Genomic DNA, 15,562 nt, shown 5'->3' with positions numbered 1-15,562 from the left:
TATGAATGAATGTGCGAAAAGGGTTAAAATAAACATCAAAGAAATGAAAAATCACAGACTACACATACACACACATTCACTTATGTGGAAAAAGTAATTATATTACTAGCCTACATACATAGTAATATAAACGCGTCTAACGGCTGCGAACAGGTCTACTTGCGTTGACTGGTTGCTAAACAAGTCCAGATGCAGGATATTCTTGATGCGTTCGTTTGGGTTCTTGTGGTGGTCCACGTTGAATCCAAAGAAGTTAACTTGATGAAGTTGCCGGAAGAATGTTGTCTCGACGATATCGAGCCAAGATCTGAACTGATCAGACACTTTTAAAGGTGACCCATCCAAGATGACCTTGAGAAAATCTTTGTTCCATCGTATCTCCATTTAGCATGTTCACGGTGACATGGAGAATGTGTGCATATCATGATGCAATTTATCATAACATATTGTACACCATTGATTATAAAATCAAAAGAGGATTATTTTGATACCAAGAAAGAGGGGATTTGAAGACGAGTGCATCATCTTTTGGATACAATATTATAGTGTATGTTGTATAGGCTACATATTGTAGCCTACAATATTATTTTGGCCTATGAAGAGAACTGGTTTGAGGGCCGATGACAACAGGGGAGAATCATTGTGGGCAAGAAGCTTATGGAAAACACTTGAACACCAGTGTGGACGGAGAGCATTTTGAAATGAAAGTGCCATTTTCAAAAATGTCTTGACCCTTTCCTCTTGTTATCTCATTAAGAAGTTCTCTAACCCTCCTAATTTCCTTCCATATTTATTCTCCCTGATTGCTCTGCCTTGTGCCGGATTGTTGTGGTTGTTTCTCATTGTGGATCTATCCATCGTTGCCCTGTTGTGCAGTGTGTTCTGCCACTAGGTGTCCCCACAGGGTATTTTATGTCATCTATTTTTTATTTTATTTTTATAGTCTATACTTTTTTTGCTCTGGTTTGGTTGATGGCGAAGAGTAGAGTAACTTTTTTTTACAAAGTACTTGTATTGAATCATTTTCATTTAAAAAAGAATTAAAAAAATTAAGCTGAAAAACCAAGGCTACTGAAAAAGTGGACGGTCACTGTTGCACTCTGGGAAATATCAAAACAAGGAGAGACACATTGAAGGACAAAAACAGTGGAGATCTCTTTGATGTGAACACTGGGAAACTTGCAAGATCAAACAGCATATCTTTAATTCTGGATTTCTGCAGAGGACCCTGTGTGATCCAGCTCTGTATTTCTAGACAAAACATATTCACCCACTTAAATTTTATAATAATGTTGCAGTAATTATTATATTAACCATGAATGCTGACCACAAAGACTTCTTTAATACTACAAAGAGCAATATGAAGATCACAGACATCCATTTATCCTTAAAGCTGCAGTCCGGCACTTTTTTGGGTTTAAAAATATCAAAAAAGACATTTTTGAAAAAAAAAACGTAACCAGCCAGTGTTCAAAACGATCTGCTTGCCTTACCTCGATTCAAAACGGTAAGCTTGTAATAATGATTTTAATTCCAGTGGTACTGGTGGATTTCCGCGGGAATTTCGAGCATGTCTTTGCGTCATTACGTCACTTCTGTACACATAGAGAAGGAGTCCCCGGCTAGCGTGTGTGGATGATGGGAGGTGGAGGTTTAGCTTAGCACTTGGTATGGCGGATCCCGAAAGTTTAAAGCGACAATCACCAGTGACAACTGGAGATTCACCAGTTGTAAAACCCAAAGACTTAAAAAATATATATTTTTCACGTTTTGACGTGATATAAGCAATCGTTAGATTTAATCAGCATGATAGCCTATAGCTACTGCAATGCTTCCCCCACCCTCCGAATTTGGTCAGAACAAAAGTGAATGTTACTTACTTGTTCAGATGACATTTTCCGATGAAAATTCTAATGTTGACACTTTCAAAAAGTATACTCTGACATTGCTGATGACAGCACAGTATCCACAGCGACGCGGCAGCCTCAATACATTGTGTTCATCCGCGCTGTTTCATGCCGATTTACTACCCACGCACAGTTAATAATTCCGCGAATAACTGCAATTGCAGATTTCTAACAGAGATGGCGACAAAGAGGAAAAACGACGGACTGCAGCTTTAAGCCAAATATACATGATTGTTTTTATTGTAAGTTGATAAAAAGAATATCTGTCAATAAAAGTGCAATACATTTGATCAATTAAGTGATTGAAGTATTCAATTTGTTGCATCATTAATTTGTTTTTAATATTTTCATACTTCATACCTTTATAGAGTGTCTGATTTAATTAATCTTACATAGGAGTTAATTACTTTTTCCATTTGTTTGTATATTAGTTTATTTTTTCTTGTTTTACCTTCTGAGATTTTGTAAAGTCGTGATGTTCTCATGTTCATTACAACTTTAAAAGCCAGAGTATTTTTCTTCATGCCTTAAAATAGTTTGAATGTAACTCCACACCCTCAGGTTCTATGATAGAACCGCATATACTAAATTAGGTATGAATATGCAAATGAGACCCGCCTCCACTCACTCACTCACTCACTCACTCACTCACTCAGAGATCCACTGGTTGACGATCACACGTTGATCTGATTGGTTACTAGGTAGTGTGTGACGTCAGAAACACCAGCGATTTCACACCGTGTTTTTGAGACTGTCTTTGGTTCACTGCAGTTTTAAGCAGAAAATACTCAGCAATTCTGCCGACTTATGAATTTGCACATGGCTTGTCTTAAAGTATTAAAAAAATATTAAAAACACCACTTAGACATATAAACAAACATTATAAGCTAAATTTTTACAACAGGGGGACTTTAAATAAAATAATTTTAAAATAGTTACTTTTGAATTTTGAGTATTAGATATATGAATTATGTAACATATAATATAACATCAATGTGTCATATTTATATGTATAATTTACTTTTAAAAGGTCCACACACTCACTCTAACAAAGTCAAACATGATAATAAAGCCCAGGCACTGGTTGTTCTCACTCACATGTTCATGTTGTGTTCTCTGCATGGCAACACAGCTTCACATTCCATGACGGAACACCTGTGCATTCTATGATGTCATCAACAGTGCCTGTACATTTGCACAGTTGGTTTCATTTGATTACAGTTGTTTTTCAGCTAGTATACTTGGAGTCCTGACGAACAGTCTTGTCTCTTTATAACAATGAACATATTATGGGAATAATACTGTGCAAAGTAATGCCATTGTGCTGCTCGGTAAGTACCTGACCTAAATCACCAAGTATTCTTAACTAATCAATTCATCTTCAGAACTGATTGAATCTCGCAAAGAAATACCAATGTCATATTTCACCTTTTAAAAAAGAAAATGTATATTTTGCCTATTTTTAGGACCATTCAGTTATTTTAGATGGATTTTACTCTCATTATTAATAGTGATGTACACATACTTTGCAATTTAAATGTTATCATTAGTGTAATATCAAGAAAAATCTTATCACCTAAATATCATTTTATCATAGGAAAATCTATGGAAAATTTAATACCTTGATTTATCTTTTTTTTTTTTTTTTGGGGGGGGGGGGGGGGGGATATGACCCTTTTTTAGGGTGAAATATGTCTTGCATTGTTATTGTACATTTTGTGAGTTTCATATTTTTGCTTTGAATCACATCCTGACTTTCATTTCTTTACAGACTAGTATTGGTGATTCAGATGCAGCACCCAAGCCAAATCCTGTATTTGGTGTCTCCCTTCAAAGCCTGCGGGACGAGGGACAGATGCGGCAGGGCGTTCCTGTGGTGCTCGTGCAGATGCTGGAGTTTCTGGAGCAATATGGTAAGAGGTGTGAGTGTTTTCCAAAAAGTGCTCATCGTTTCCTTCTTTAAAGGATAATTCCGGTATTTAACACCTTGAGTCTATATTGTAGTTTGTTTTGGATGAACAAGAGTGGTGGACAACATTTTTTTGACAATGGTTCCTCTCTCGAGTTTTTGACTATAATAGAATTGGCCATGGACCCATTTAACATTGGAGTCAATGGGCATGTCCGAAAATGTCATTAAAACAGCCAATAATGTTCGTTTACAAAACTGTTAAACTCACCGAGTGATTAGTGGTGTTAGTTGATGTTCCAGAAACAAAAAGTGTTGCGAAATACAGTTTCTGTCGTGTTTTATTTGTCATTTTGTAAAATCCCATTGAATTCTGTTGAAGGACTGAGTGCTCGTTAATATAAATGCGCTACCGGAAACAGAAAGGGGGCTGTTTACATTTGGTCGATGTCGTCTTTTTGCTCGCTTCCGTTTCTCATAAGGCTAGCGAGCAGAGCAACTGTGCTCCGGGGGAGTAAGCGAAATAAACGAACAAAACCTTCATTAATTGTTACTTGTAACATGGATTATGAAAAGTGGATAGTGTCCCGCGAGACATAAACATCAGTTATCGCCATCAAGTGGTCGGGAGTGTGCTAACGCTTCAGATTCAAATATTGAGCGGAAGTTACACGGTTGTGAAGTGTCTGAAAAAATAGTTCCACTATAGCAAAATAAACGGATTGGAATCATATATTGCGACGATATATTGTTTATAATCATCAACGAACACCACTAACCACTCGGTGAGTTTAACAGTTTTGTAAACGAACATTATTGGCTGTTTTAATGACATTTTCGGACATGCCCATTGACTCCAATGTTAAATGGGTCCATGGCCAATTCTATTATAGTCAAAAACTCGAGAGAGGAACCATTGTCAAAAAAATGTTGTCCACCACTCTTGTTCATCCAAAACAAACTACAATATAGACTCAAGGTGTTAAATACCGGAATTATCCTTTAAATGAATACATAAGCTAACTGCATGCTTTGCATTTCTTAGAACTGTACATTTCTGAAATATGACTTGGACACAGTCACCTATAATAACAGATCACTCTAAATTGTAATGTGGACATGTGGATTTTCAGTAAAGCTGAAATGAAAAAGCGCAATACAAATAAATGTGAAATGAAATGCGATTTGTTTTTGAAGGTCTCCATCAGCGTGAATTGTTCCGTGCCAGCGGATCCGAGGCGCGGCGCGTTGCGTTGAGGGAGAGTCTGGATCGTGGTGAAGATCCGGCTTTTCGCAGCGATGATGTCCACGCCGTGGCCTCTCTGCTGATTCTCTTCCTGAGAGAACTGCCCCAGGGACTCATCCCAGTCAGGGACGCCAGGCAGCTCTTGAGAGTCTATACAAGTGCGTTCACATTGAGAACATTCGTATTTCCTCACCAAGGTTTCTGCAAGTTGGACCAACTCTGTTTTGATTCTCTGTCGACCCTGCAGAGACCAAAGGGATGGCTTTGAACCTCAAGCGTGCGAAGAAAGTCCTGTACAGTTACGCACCTGAAACCTTCAACATCCTGTCCCTGCTCTTCCACTTCCTGTCCCGGGTCGCTGCCCAGTGTCATGTCAACCACATGTCATCAAAGGACTTGTCCAACGTTTTTGGACCCTGCATCTTTCAGTGAGTGTTATATATTACTGCTTTATCAACTAAATGAGGATTTTTTCTTTTTTGAAAACCCACCATGAACATGTTTTTTTTTCCGGTAACAATTCACAATAAGGTCTCGTTAGTTAACATTAGTGAATGCATTAACTTACAATAGACAATATATTAGTTATAGTATATATTAATCTTTTTTAATGCTGGTGTTACGGAACACAGACTGATTCGGATGGCGAGTAAAACACAACCGGGTTATTAAACAGTTTGGGCCCGATTTTAACGATCTGAAACGCAAGTATTAAACGCGAAACGCAAGTATTAACCGCGTTTCAGTAGAGAACTGCCGGCAAGTAACTTTGTGGGCGGATCCCGGCGCTGTTGCTATTATACCGGCGGGATAAACGACTCTTGCGCCCGACGCAAATCTAAAATGTGTTGGTCTGAAGTAGCTTCATTATTCATATGTGTGGTTTGGGCGTGACGTGAAATAAACCAATCAGAGCGTCCTCTCACATTCCCTTTAAGAGCCGGCGCGTTTGTTCCATGGCGGATCGCTATTATAACGGCGGGTTTGCCAGCGCACGCAACTTACATGATGGTAAAGGTGATTTCACAATTCTTGATGGACAACCCACTTTGTCAGATGTCCTTATACACGATGTGTCTTGTCACTATTGATCAAACAGGTTTCCGTCATTAGCCTGAATAATTTGGGTAAATGTGTAAGCCAGATTTATGCCTATTTTTCACATCTTCATGGACACCACAATGATCTGTATTATTTATGGTATTGAAAAAATATGAACTGCTGCGTCTGTGTAGATGAGAGAAGCAAAGTGTATGCGCGTTGTGCACACGCTACATTATGGCCAAGCATGCGCCCTTAAAATAGCATATGAGTAACTTGCGCAACGCGCCCCTGTCTTTAGAATATAGGTTTTTCCTGGTCTGTGGCGGAATTGGTTTCTGGAACTGCAAAATAGCAGCAGGGAATGTTTGTGCCTCCTCTTTTCACTGAACCGCAATTCACTTAGAAGTATTGTTATTGTTAGTTCATGTAAACTAACTAATGTGACCTTGTTGTAAAGTGTTCCCTCATTTCCTGCGTTTGCAGTGTTCCTGACAGCTGCATCAAGCTAGTGGAACAGGAGCTGTGCACTTATCTTACACAGCACCTTATAGACAGTGTCACGGTCCTGCTTCCCAACATGTACCCTCCCGAACCCCGCTGTGACGCGCTCTCCACAGGGGACTGCGCCCCGCCACCAGCGCTGCTGTCCAGTCTGAGTGCGGGTGGAGCCAAGACGGCAAACTCACCTGTCCCATCCATCAGGTATGAACTCAGCAGCTCAGCTTTCTGCTTACATTTCGTTATTATGTTACTAAATGACAGCAGGCAAGATGTCTTCGCAGGAAGTGTGTCTTCTTTCTTCTCTCTCACTTTTAGATAGGCTACTATATGGAATTGATTTATTTACTACATGGTGAACTGGGTTTGTATGCCAAGACTCATGATTATCTCTCTTCTTTCAGGCCTGTTGCAGAAGAACGTGTGTAGGACCCTGCTGCAAATAAGCACAAACAGTCTTTGCACAGAAAAAAAGACCTCCAGCATATTTATAAATATAAATAAAAATAAAATAAAAAACAAAAAAAGTCATAATTTTGATGAAATTATTAATATAACTAATAGTACTGTCCTTTAGTCTTACCACAACATGGGAACATTTCTAATCAGGCAATTTGAAGGATCACGGGGATTGTCTTGAAATGTATTATTGAAGACAGTGGATTTGTACACAAGCACTACTGTGATGACTTGAAGACTGTATTTTTTTTGTAGAATTGCTAATTTTTTTAAGTGAGTAGGATAAGTATTGCACCATATAATATTGCAGTAATTTAAATGGGGTTCAAAGAGGGTTTTGTAAAGAGTAAGTAATATTGCGTGAGGAAGCAAGTGTCTAAGCTTAAAGAACATACCAACATATTTTGAGCTTTTTGACAAGGTATTCAGTATGGTGTTTAAAGTTTAGGTGATCATCTATAAAGACACCCAAAAATTTAGTCATCTTCACTCTCTTTAGTTCCTCTCCCTTTATTTTAATCTTGAAATTTGGATCCTCAAAATTAGGTTGTTTTTTATTTGGACAGAATATTATGTAGTTGGTTTTACTGGTGTTTATAGATAGTTTATTTACTGTAAACCAGTTATTCACATTCTGAAGGTCTTTGTTAAGTAGTTGTTGAAGTTCAAATTCATTTTTTGTGTGATAGGAACAAGTTAGTGTCATCTGCAAAGATTACTTTATGGAGGGTCTTTGAGGAATTTTCCAGGTCATTAATGTAAATAATAAAGAGGAGAGGACCTAATATGGATCCTTGTGGAACACCGTATTTAATGTGTTTGTTTTCTGATGTCTGTTCGTGAATAGTTACATATTGTTGCCTCTGGTGTAAGTAACTCTTGAAGCAATTCTACAAAAAAAAAAAAAAAAATCATTCGCGCCATATCATGGTCCGATTTCAATGCTCCAACTCGTTCTATTTTCTCTAGGTACGGTTTTTTAAGACTGAATATAATATATTTCACAATGCATGTACTACTGTATGTATCAGGTGGTCTTTGGCTTTAATAACAGTTTATGTGAGCTTGTTCCCATCCGCTATCCCCAACACACTTACCTCACTAGAAACATGCACATCATTACTGGTAAAAAACAGAGATTAAAAAGCACTGGTATGAGTGTAGTGTGCCGGGGGCCGCGGATCTGGAACGAGCTGAAAATTTTAAAAACTCAAGCTCTATTTTTTCTTTTAAACAAAACCTCAAGAAACAATTACTAAGCTTGTATACATCTTCCTGCTGTACGTACTATACTTCTTACTCTGCATGTATGTCAGTATTAATCTTTCAACCTCAAGGTAAACTGTTAAACAAAAGTGTATCTGTTTAATGGGATCTCTTACTATTTGTTGTATGAATGAGATGTATGAAATGTATTATATGTTGGCCACACATCTTTAATTCTTCTTTCATCCTTGTTTGTCATGGCCCCCGAGTATAAGCTTTAGATAGCTTCTTTGGGGACCAGTTCACATGCATGATCATTTATGTGTTCTTTGTTTTATCTCAAGTGCATATGAATGTGTATGTGAATAAAATATGTAGCCTAGAAAAAAAGAGAAAAAAAACAGTGGAAATGCCATTTGCACCTTATTGGTTCAACCTTATCATAAACATAAGTGCAAATTTGGACAGTTGGTGGCGCTAGAATGATTACTATGGTTCTGTCGAGACTGATATCTGTGTGCCAAATGTCATAACTTTCTATGGGCTGCCAATGCCATAGACTCCCATGGCGGAAGAAGATGACGAAGAAGAACATAATCCAGTATATTGAGACATAAATACAACTATGATTAGATAGATTTAATAAACTGTTGCCAGGAGGAGGAGCTCCGTTGCTCATTCAGATCAGGGTGTGTGTGTGTTTTTTTTTTTTTGCTGGACATATATTAATACATAAACGAATTGTAATGTAGGCCTACATACATTTTTTATTCCTGACATAAAACTAGAAATCTGCCCTATGAATTCTGCATAACTGATTTAGAAAATGCCATATCTAGCCATCATCGTCAACCCTGACTAGCGTTGAGAAGAGGAACAGATACCACGTGACTACGGCGCTCTAAGCGCGTTCATGTGCCGTTTCAGCCACCACCGATCTACTCTAGTCTAGACGATCGTTTGTTCCTGAATAATGACACCGAGAACGTTTAACACAGCCATTTAACCGAAATGCACAGTGAATTTGTCTGTGGAAACGCCAGGGCACCAACGCGCTGCCCACAGTGCTTCTAGCTGCTTCTCAGTCAGGACAGAAGTGGCTGGCGTGGAAGGGAACGCTTTGTAAAGTGAACGCCACGCTGCGTTCAGACATGCGCAGAGAGGAATGACATTGCAGAACGGGCGTGGTTTGAATGTAATCTAAAAATCCCGTACAATAACAACAGCCCAACATAAGTAAACCGTTCAAATATCACCAACAAGCTCAAGTAATAGGTGATAAATTACAATAAAGCTGTACGATAAACACTACGCGAGTGACAGCGGCGGACCGAGCATGTCTGTTCACGGTACAAGTGCATCTCTTTACAGCAATTATACACATTGAACGCTTTAAATGCGACGGACTCAGAACAATACATATAACTGTGTGGTTTTGTTTATCGCTTTATCATGTTTTGCTGCCTGGTTCTACAAACAGAAGTAGCTTCTTATTCGCTGTGCGCTTATTCAACACACCGTTCCTCGTTTACTGCGAAATGAACGGAGAACGGAAGTAACGAACATCAGCTGTTTTAACGCTCGGAACGCTTTGTAATGTCCGTTTTATCACCAAATACCATTTAGAAATGGTATTAACATGGTACTAAAATATATTTCAACTAATGTTTATACCCAAGTCTTGTCTATTATATTGTAATAATATGGCGTTTTGTGATGCTAACGTTACCATACGTACAGTGATAGTATCAGATGGTGATAACAAGATAAAAACCGAATGATTTCTATAATTAATACCATGGTATTCCAGTATATTTAAAAAATAGCAAGGCACGTATATTATTGTATGTTCCATATACTAAAGGTAGCCTACCCTATAAAATAATAAGGTGCAGCCATGGTAACTGTTTTAATATTTTAGTAGAATTATTATTGTTGTAACTCCATTCAGGCAAGTCATTCATAATATTTATTCATAACATAAAGTGTACAAAAGTTCACAAGTCACTTTAAATAACTTTTTCCCCATGGAGCACGGGAAGATTCTTGGAAGAGATCTCGAATGCTCACCAAGGCTGCATTAGCCTAATTTGATCAAGAACAGTTATATTGTAAAATGTTATTACAACTTAAAATAACATTTTTCTATTGTAATATATTTTAAAATACAATTTATTCCCGTGAAGCAAAGCTGAGTTTTCAGTCTTCTGTGTCTTGTGATTCATTGTAATGCTGATTTACTGCTCATGAAACACTTATCATTATGACTGCAACCCTTTGAACGGCAGTGTATGCTCATCTGACACCCGGAAACAAAAGAAGTCTTACCTCTCATTTGTTTGTAATTAGCACAACTATGCCACAACTCACATTTTGTACAAGCATTTATAAGTAACCACAACTTTGGCACAGTGAAATAATCCACACACACCCATGTTTTCTGCCTCCAGTTAACAGGGGGAGAAGTGTGTTGTGCGGTTTGCAGGATGAGGCGGGAGAGGACAGTCTGGAGAGCATGGACAACGACGGGACGGCAGTGATGATGAGGTCCAGAGGCCCCAGTCCCCTCAGTGACAGTATGGTAGAGTATCACACTGTACATTTTCATATTATTGGAGAGGAATACAACAGGGCTGCTCAGGATGGTAAGTAAACCATCTTTGGCAGTTCCACATGTATTTATTTATTTAATTTTGTTCACAAAATGTTGCCTTGATTTGGATTGTTTTCTTTTTTAAACTAATAACAGGCAAGAATATGTAATATGTGGATTGGATTCATGTCTATTGGTCATCTGATGGAGCAAATGCAGACATGAAACGGTCCTATCCTGTTATGTTCTCTGCTAGGTGTCCGAGGCGGATGATGACGTTCTCATTAATGAAATGACACATCAAATACCATGTGATTCGCATGAGGTGATGGCTCTTTAAAAACATACTTCATTCCTATAATGAATAATGGCTTCAATAAGTTGCCATGATTTCTAGTTTTTGCCTAACTTTTCTTTGGCTTTTGTTGTTGTTGTGCATGAAGGCAGAGAGCGTCATTTCGACTGAGATATATGGAGCTGATTTGCAAAGAACTCTGGGAGAGATTCTTGCATACTGTCAGGTACTGATGACGAGGCACTTGATTCATCGCTAAGCCCCGCCCTTAAAACATTACTGACCAATCCTCTGTTGTAAGGCAGTTTTGTTCACTCACACTAATGTTATTGCTTCCAAATGAGTTTTTTTTTTTTTACATTTATGCATTTGGCAGACGCTTTTATCCAAAGCGACTTACCTTGCATTTCAAAGTACACATTTTTACATTCTTATTCTCAGTTCTTGCTTTCCCTGGGAATCGAACCCATGACCTTGGCGTTGCAAGCGCCAATGCTCTACTGTTTGAGCTACAGAAAAGCCATTTTTTCCCATTTTCTTGTCTCGATTTTTTTTTCTCCACATAAAATGCTTTTGCAATATCACAATTCATGCATCGCATCACATCCAATCAATATTTTTAATAAGCATATTTGACTGAAACTGCTCCTTTTCGCTCTCCTATGAGACGCTCTGTTGCGAGTAACAGTAGTCAAGGAGGGCAGAGCTCAGCGAAGGGTCAATTCTGCAACTTTTTTTTCTTTTCTTTTTTTTTGACTACGGATTTGACAAAGATTGTTAATGTTAAACGTTGAGTTGTCATTTAAAAGTCAGCATGACATTCAGGTGTCTTCGTGCAGGTTACATATGGAGCCATTCTGAAACTCGATGAGAAGTTTGAGATGCTCAAGGCGAAAGTAGCAAGCATCCAGAATACAGCTGCCGCCTCTCAGGTAAAAATAACACACTTTACTCATATATCACAAATATACATATTGAGTATATTACAGTAACAGCTATACACTGCCCAGCCAAAAAAAAAGAAAAAAAAAGTCTCTGTTTGGATTTAAATATTTTTTTAAGAGTCTATGATTGGTTAATTATTGCAGTGATTATTATGTTTCTGTCATGTTATATGTTTGGCAACATTTCTTCTAACCATAACTGATGGAGTGTGTAGCTTTTCATTTCTTAAACAAGCATGTAAGAAGACACTTCATGGACATATATTTCAGAATGACGATGTCAAGATTCATCAGACTCAAATTGTGAAAGAATGGTTGGGAGGAGCATGAAGAATCATTTTGCCAAACATATTACATGATAGAAACATAATAATCACTGCAATAACTAACCAATCATAGACTCTTAAGCATTTGCCTATTTAAATCCAAACAACGATTAAAAATAATAATAATTTGGGCAGGCAGTGTATTTAGTAAACCTTTTTGTTTGTATATTTTTTATGTGCAAACCAAAACATGATTATTCATAACAAATGTTATACAAGCAGTAGTCAGCTGCAAATATGGCTTGACCCCAAAAAATTCTAACAAAAGGTTTCTCAGTGGTTTACAGTAGTATCAGATGTACTTAAAAACATACTAAAAGTTGACCAAAGTTACCCCATTTTCAAAAAGGCGGCCGTCAGGTCCTTAAAATGACCATTACTCCTTTGCATTCCTCCTAGACCACAATTATATTTTAAAGCAATTGGTTACAAGCATATTTATGCGAAAAATAAGTACAATTTCCCTTAAGTAATTGCATATTTCTCCTTTCTCTATAGTTTTGCCTAGTGTTGGTGGTTTCTGTGGTTCATAACCATTTTGATTCCAATAAATCAAAATGTAATTTATTTATTTTTATAAATGTGATTTTTGTGATTTTTAAAAATATTTTTTATAATCCGTTTTTTCTTTTTTGTCTTTTATATATTTTTAATTTATACATTTTTCTTATTTATACATATCTTTTTCTATTTTCTTCAGTTGTTTCCTCTTAATCTGGTTGATTTTTTTATACTTTTTTTGCACTGTGACCTTCACTAGATTTACCATTAGTCGTTGATTATAGTGTTTCTCACAATTCCCAACTCGACATGGTCTACCAGAGGAGGCTTTCTGGGGCAGCAGTCTTACTGGTCATAACTGGCAGGAACTGGTTGTCCACCAGTTTCCATCCCCAATCCACTGTGTTCATGTCACCTTCCTTTCCAATCCACACCATGATCTGGAAGTAAACTCTTTGGCAGTGGTATTTGGTTGAGGACTCAGTTGGAGGCAGACGTTCTGGGATAACAAATTATTTGGCGGTGACGATTTTCTTGCTAAAAAGGTTGTAGTGCAACGAGGCAAGTGAATCGGTACTCTTTCCGCCAAACAACACTGCCATTGCCTTGGTCCCATGGTCATATGACTGACATTCCTTGCTTGATGTGGGAGCAGAAACACATTTGCTCAGGACTGGATGGTTTCTGGAATGCTGTCTGTTTGCCAACACTAAAAAGTTGTATCACATCCTGTGAAGGCGTGAATAAATAGCAACTGGGAACACAAATCACTACCCAGGACTTGTTTTATCTCACTGATGTTGTACACTTTAGTAGCTTTTGACTTGTCTGAACGAAAATAGAGGCCTCTATTGTTCGTCCCAGCATAGTAGAGGAGAAGAATGAGTAAGTCTGTATCCTCCCCTATAAGACTGTGGGCTGATATTCTGAGGCCTTGACAGTGTCCACGTCTGCATCACCTGGTGTAACAGTGCAGCCCTTCTTCTCCAGCTCCTCGGTCATAAGACTGTTAAGTCCTTGTATGTTGCAAGATCTGGAAAGGAAATCATCCTTTCTTCCCACAAACTCAGTCTCTGCATTGAAGTTATCGATGGAGTGAGTGTTTTCACCACATCTCTGGTGTGTAATGTCTTTGTGCTGCCAACAACATTTCAATGAGGCAAGCAATATGTCAGTATTCTCTTCCACCATCTTCTGAATTGCTGAAAATTGTGAATTTAGTTTTGTTGGGTTTAGTATAATGCCACCTTTATACTCAAAAACATCTATAGAGGATGCATTACATATGTATTACCTTATTCAGAGGGTTCACACACAGGCCTATGTTCGGCTAATTCACAGTTGTTTATGATCAAAGCTATACAACTCCAAACTAAGTTATTTTTGGGTGCAATAACTTTTACATTGAATGTCAAGTCTATGTTTTAGCAAAAAAAGGCTGTGTCCAAAAACACGTACGGAGTAGGAGTTACAAGGACACACACAGGCTAAATCGTTTACATCTCTGGTTCACCCCAAACTAAGATAAAACCTTACCGTAATCTCACAAAATCATGTAGTCATGTCGAGTCCAATGGATTCATAGACCCAGAAAACATGGCCAATATTACTTGGCTAGATCAAATAATGAAGGAGTTGGGATATTTTAGGGGTTTCCTGCCCGTCTTGGACGCCATCTTGAAAATTACACCTTTTTACACTAAACTTTTAGTATGTTATTAAGGACACCTAATACTACAAAAAACAGCTGAGAAACCTTTTGTTCGATTTTTTTTTTCATATATATGCAGCCGCACAACACATGATTTTACTCAAAACAGTGAAACTAATATTGTAAAATTATCTGTAACCACATCAGTTATATATATATACAACATTAATCAAATATATATGTAATTTTATTAATGTGGCAAGTTGTGACGTTGCTTGAAAACCATTAACAGCATTATCTTGCATAAAACTAACACTTTGCCTAGCAAACATAAGTCTTAGGCTAATTAGCCATTTTTATTTTTCACTATTTCTTGATCGCCTTATCACCTTATTTTTTGTTCATTTCAGTTCTTTTTAATTATCCTGCAGTGTGACATGAATTTTAAAAAGCACTCCCAATTAACACGGGGTAATTAAAAACTAACCTTTAAACTGTAATTATACAAAAATTAGAAACTTTTTAGTTTTAGAAGAATTATAGCATGTCATACATGTTTCTGCGTGACATTAAATGTACTCCTACCAGGCTTGTGCAAAATTCAGAATTGGCCTCCATTCAATTCATGAATTGACTCCGCCCCACAGGAAGTTGAATTGGAATGACAGGAAGTGGAATTAAATTCATGGCAATTCAAAGAAATTCCCCACAGTCACACAGCAGAAAGAATGTGTTGAATCTCACACACATTCAGTGTTAGGAAGGTCACTTTGGAAATGTAATTGTGACTGTTATCAGTTACCCATTATAACTGTGGTTTGAATTACTTTATCAATGCAAAGCTATTTCCTTTTAATCTGATTAATAACTAATTGAATTACACATTTTACCTCAGTAATACAACTAAATACAATTACCGGTACATTAATTTAGTAATTTAATAACATAATTTCATTACACGTAACTAGTCACTCCTCAACCCT

General features: G+C 37.5%; 2 protein-coding genes across 2 annotated transcripts in view; both read left to right on the top strand.

The window, feature by feature from the left end:
* The first annotated feature begins 2,670 nt into the window (after positions 1–2,670).
* LOC306986098 (protein FAM13A) lies at positions 2,671–8,635 on the top strand. The gene is made up of 6 exons (XM_079588985.1): positions 2,671–3,238; positions 3,679–3,820; positions 5,014–5,220; positions 5,310–5,490; positions 6,590–6,808; positions 7,009–8,635. Exons 1-6 carry the CDS (start codon positions 3,197–3,199, stop codon positions 7,031–7,033), a joined length of 816 nt encoding a protein of 271 aa, XP_079445111.1. The 5' UTR covers positions 2,671–3,196; the 3' UTR covers positions 7,034–8,635.
* A 532-nt stretch (positions 8,636–9,167) lies between these two features.
* The window catches only part of LOC306985357 (BEN domain-containing protein 2), a 19,707-nt gene continuing 13,312 nt past the window's right edge, over positions 9,168–15,562 (top strand). Inside the window, exons 1-5 of the mRNA XM_079587519.1 lie at positions 9,168–9,618; positions 10,720–10,850; positions 11,119–11,187; positions 11,306–11,383; positions 11,997–12,089. Coding sequence (XP_079443645.1) covers positions 9,606–9,618; positions 10,720–10,850; positions 11,119–11,187; positions 11,306–11,383; positions 11,997–12,089 — 384 coding nt within the window. The 5' untranslated portion in view covers positions 9,168–9,605. The remainder of the gene's footprint in view (positions 9,619–10,719; positions 10,851–11,118; positions 11,188–11,305; positions 11,384–11,996; positions 12,090–15,562) is intronic.

Source organism: Phoxinus phoxinus (assembly GCF_949152265.1).
Source record: "Phoxinus phoxinus genome assembly, chromosome: 18".
In the NCBI taxonomy this organism is placed as follows: Eukaryota; Metazoa; Chordata; class Actinopteri; order Cypriniformes; family Leuciscidae; genus Phoxinus; species Phoxinus phoxinus.
Note: the sequence above shows the minus strand (reverse complement) of the source record. Positions and strands in the feature narration are given on the sequence as shown.

Bases quoted from the DNA above. Each gene is read 5' to 3' on its own strand.
- LOC306986098 (XM_079588985.1), top strand. From the start codon at position 3,197: ATGGGAATAATACTGTGCAAAGTAATGCCATTGTGCTGCTCG. The intron at 5,491-6,589 runs GTGAGTGTTATA...CTGCGTTTGCAG, and splicing joins TTTGGACCCTGCATCTTTCA to TGTTCCTGACAGCTGCATCA. The intron at 6,809-7,008 runs GTATGAACTCAG...CTCTTCTTTCAG, and splicing joins TCACCTGTCCCATCCATCAG to GCCTGTTGCAGAAGAACGTG.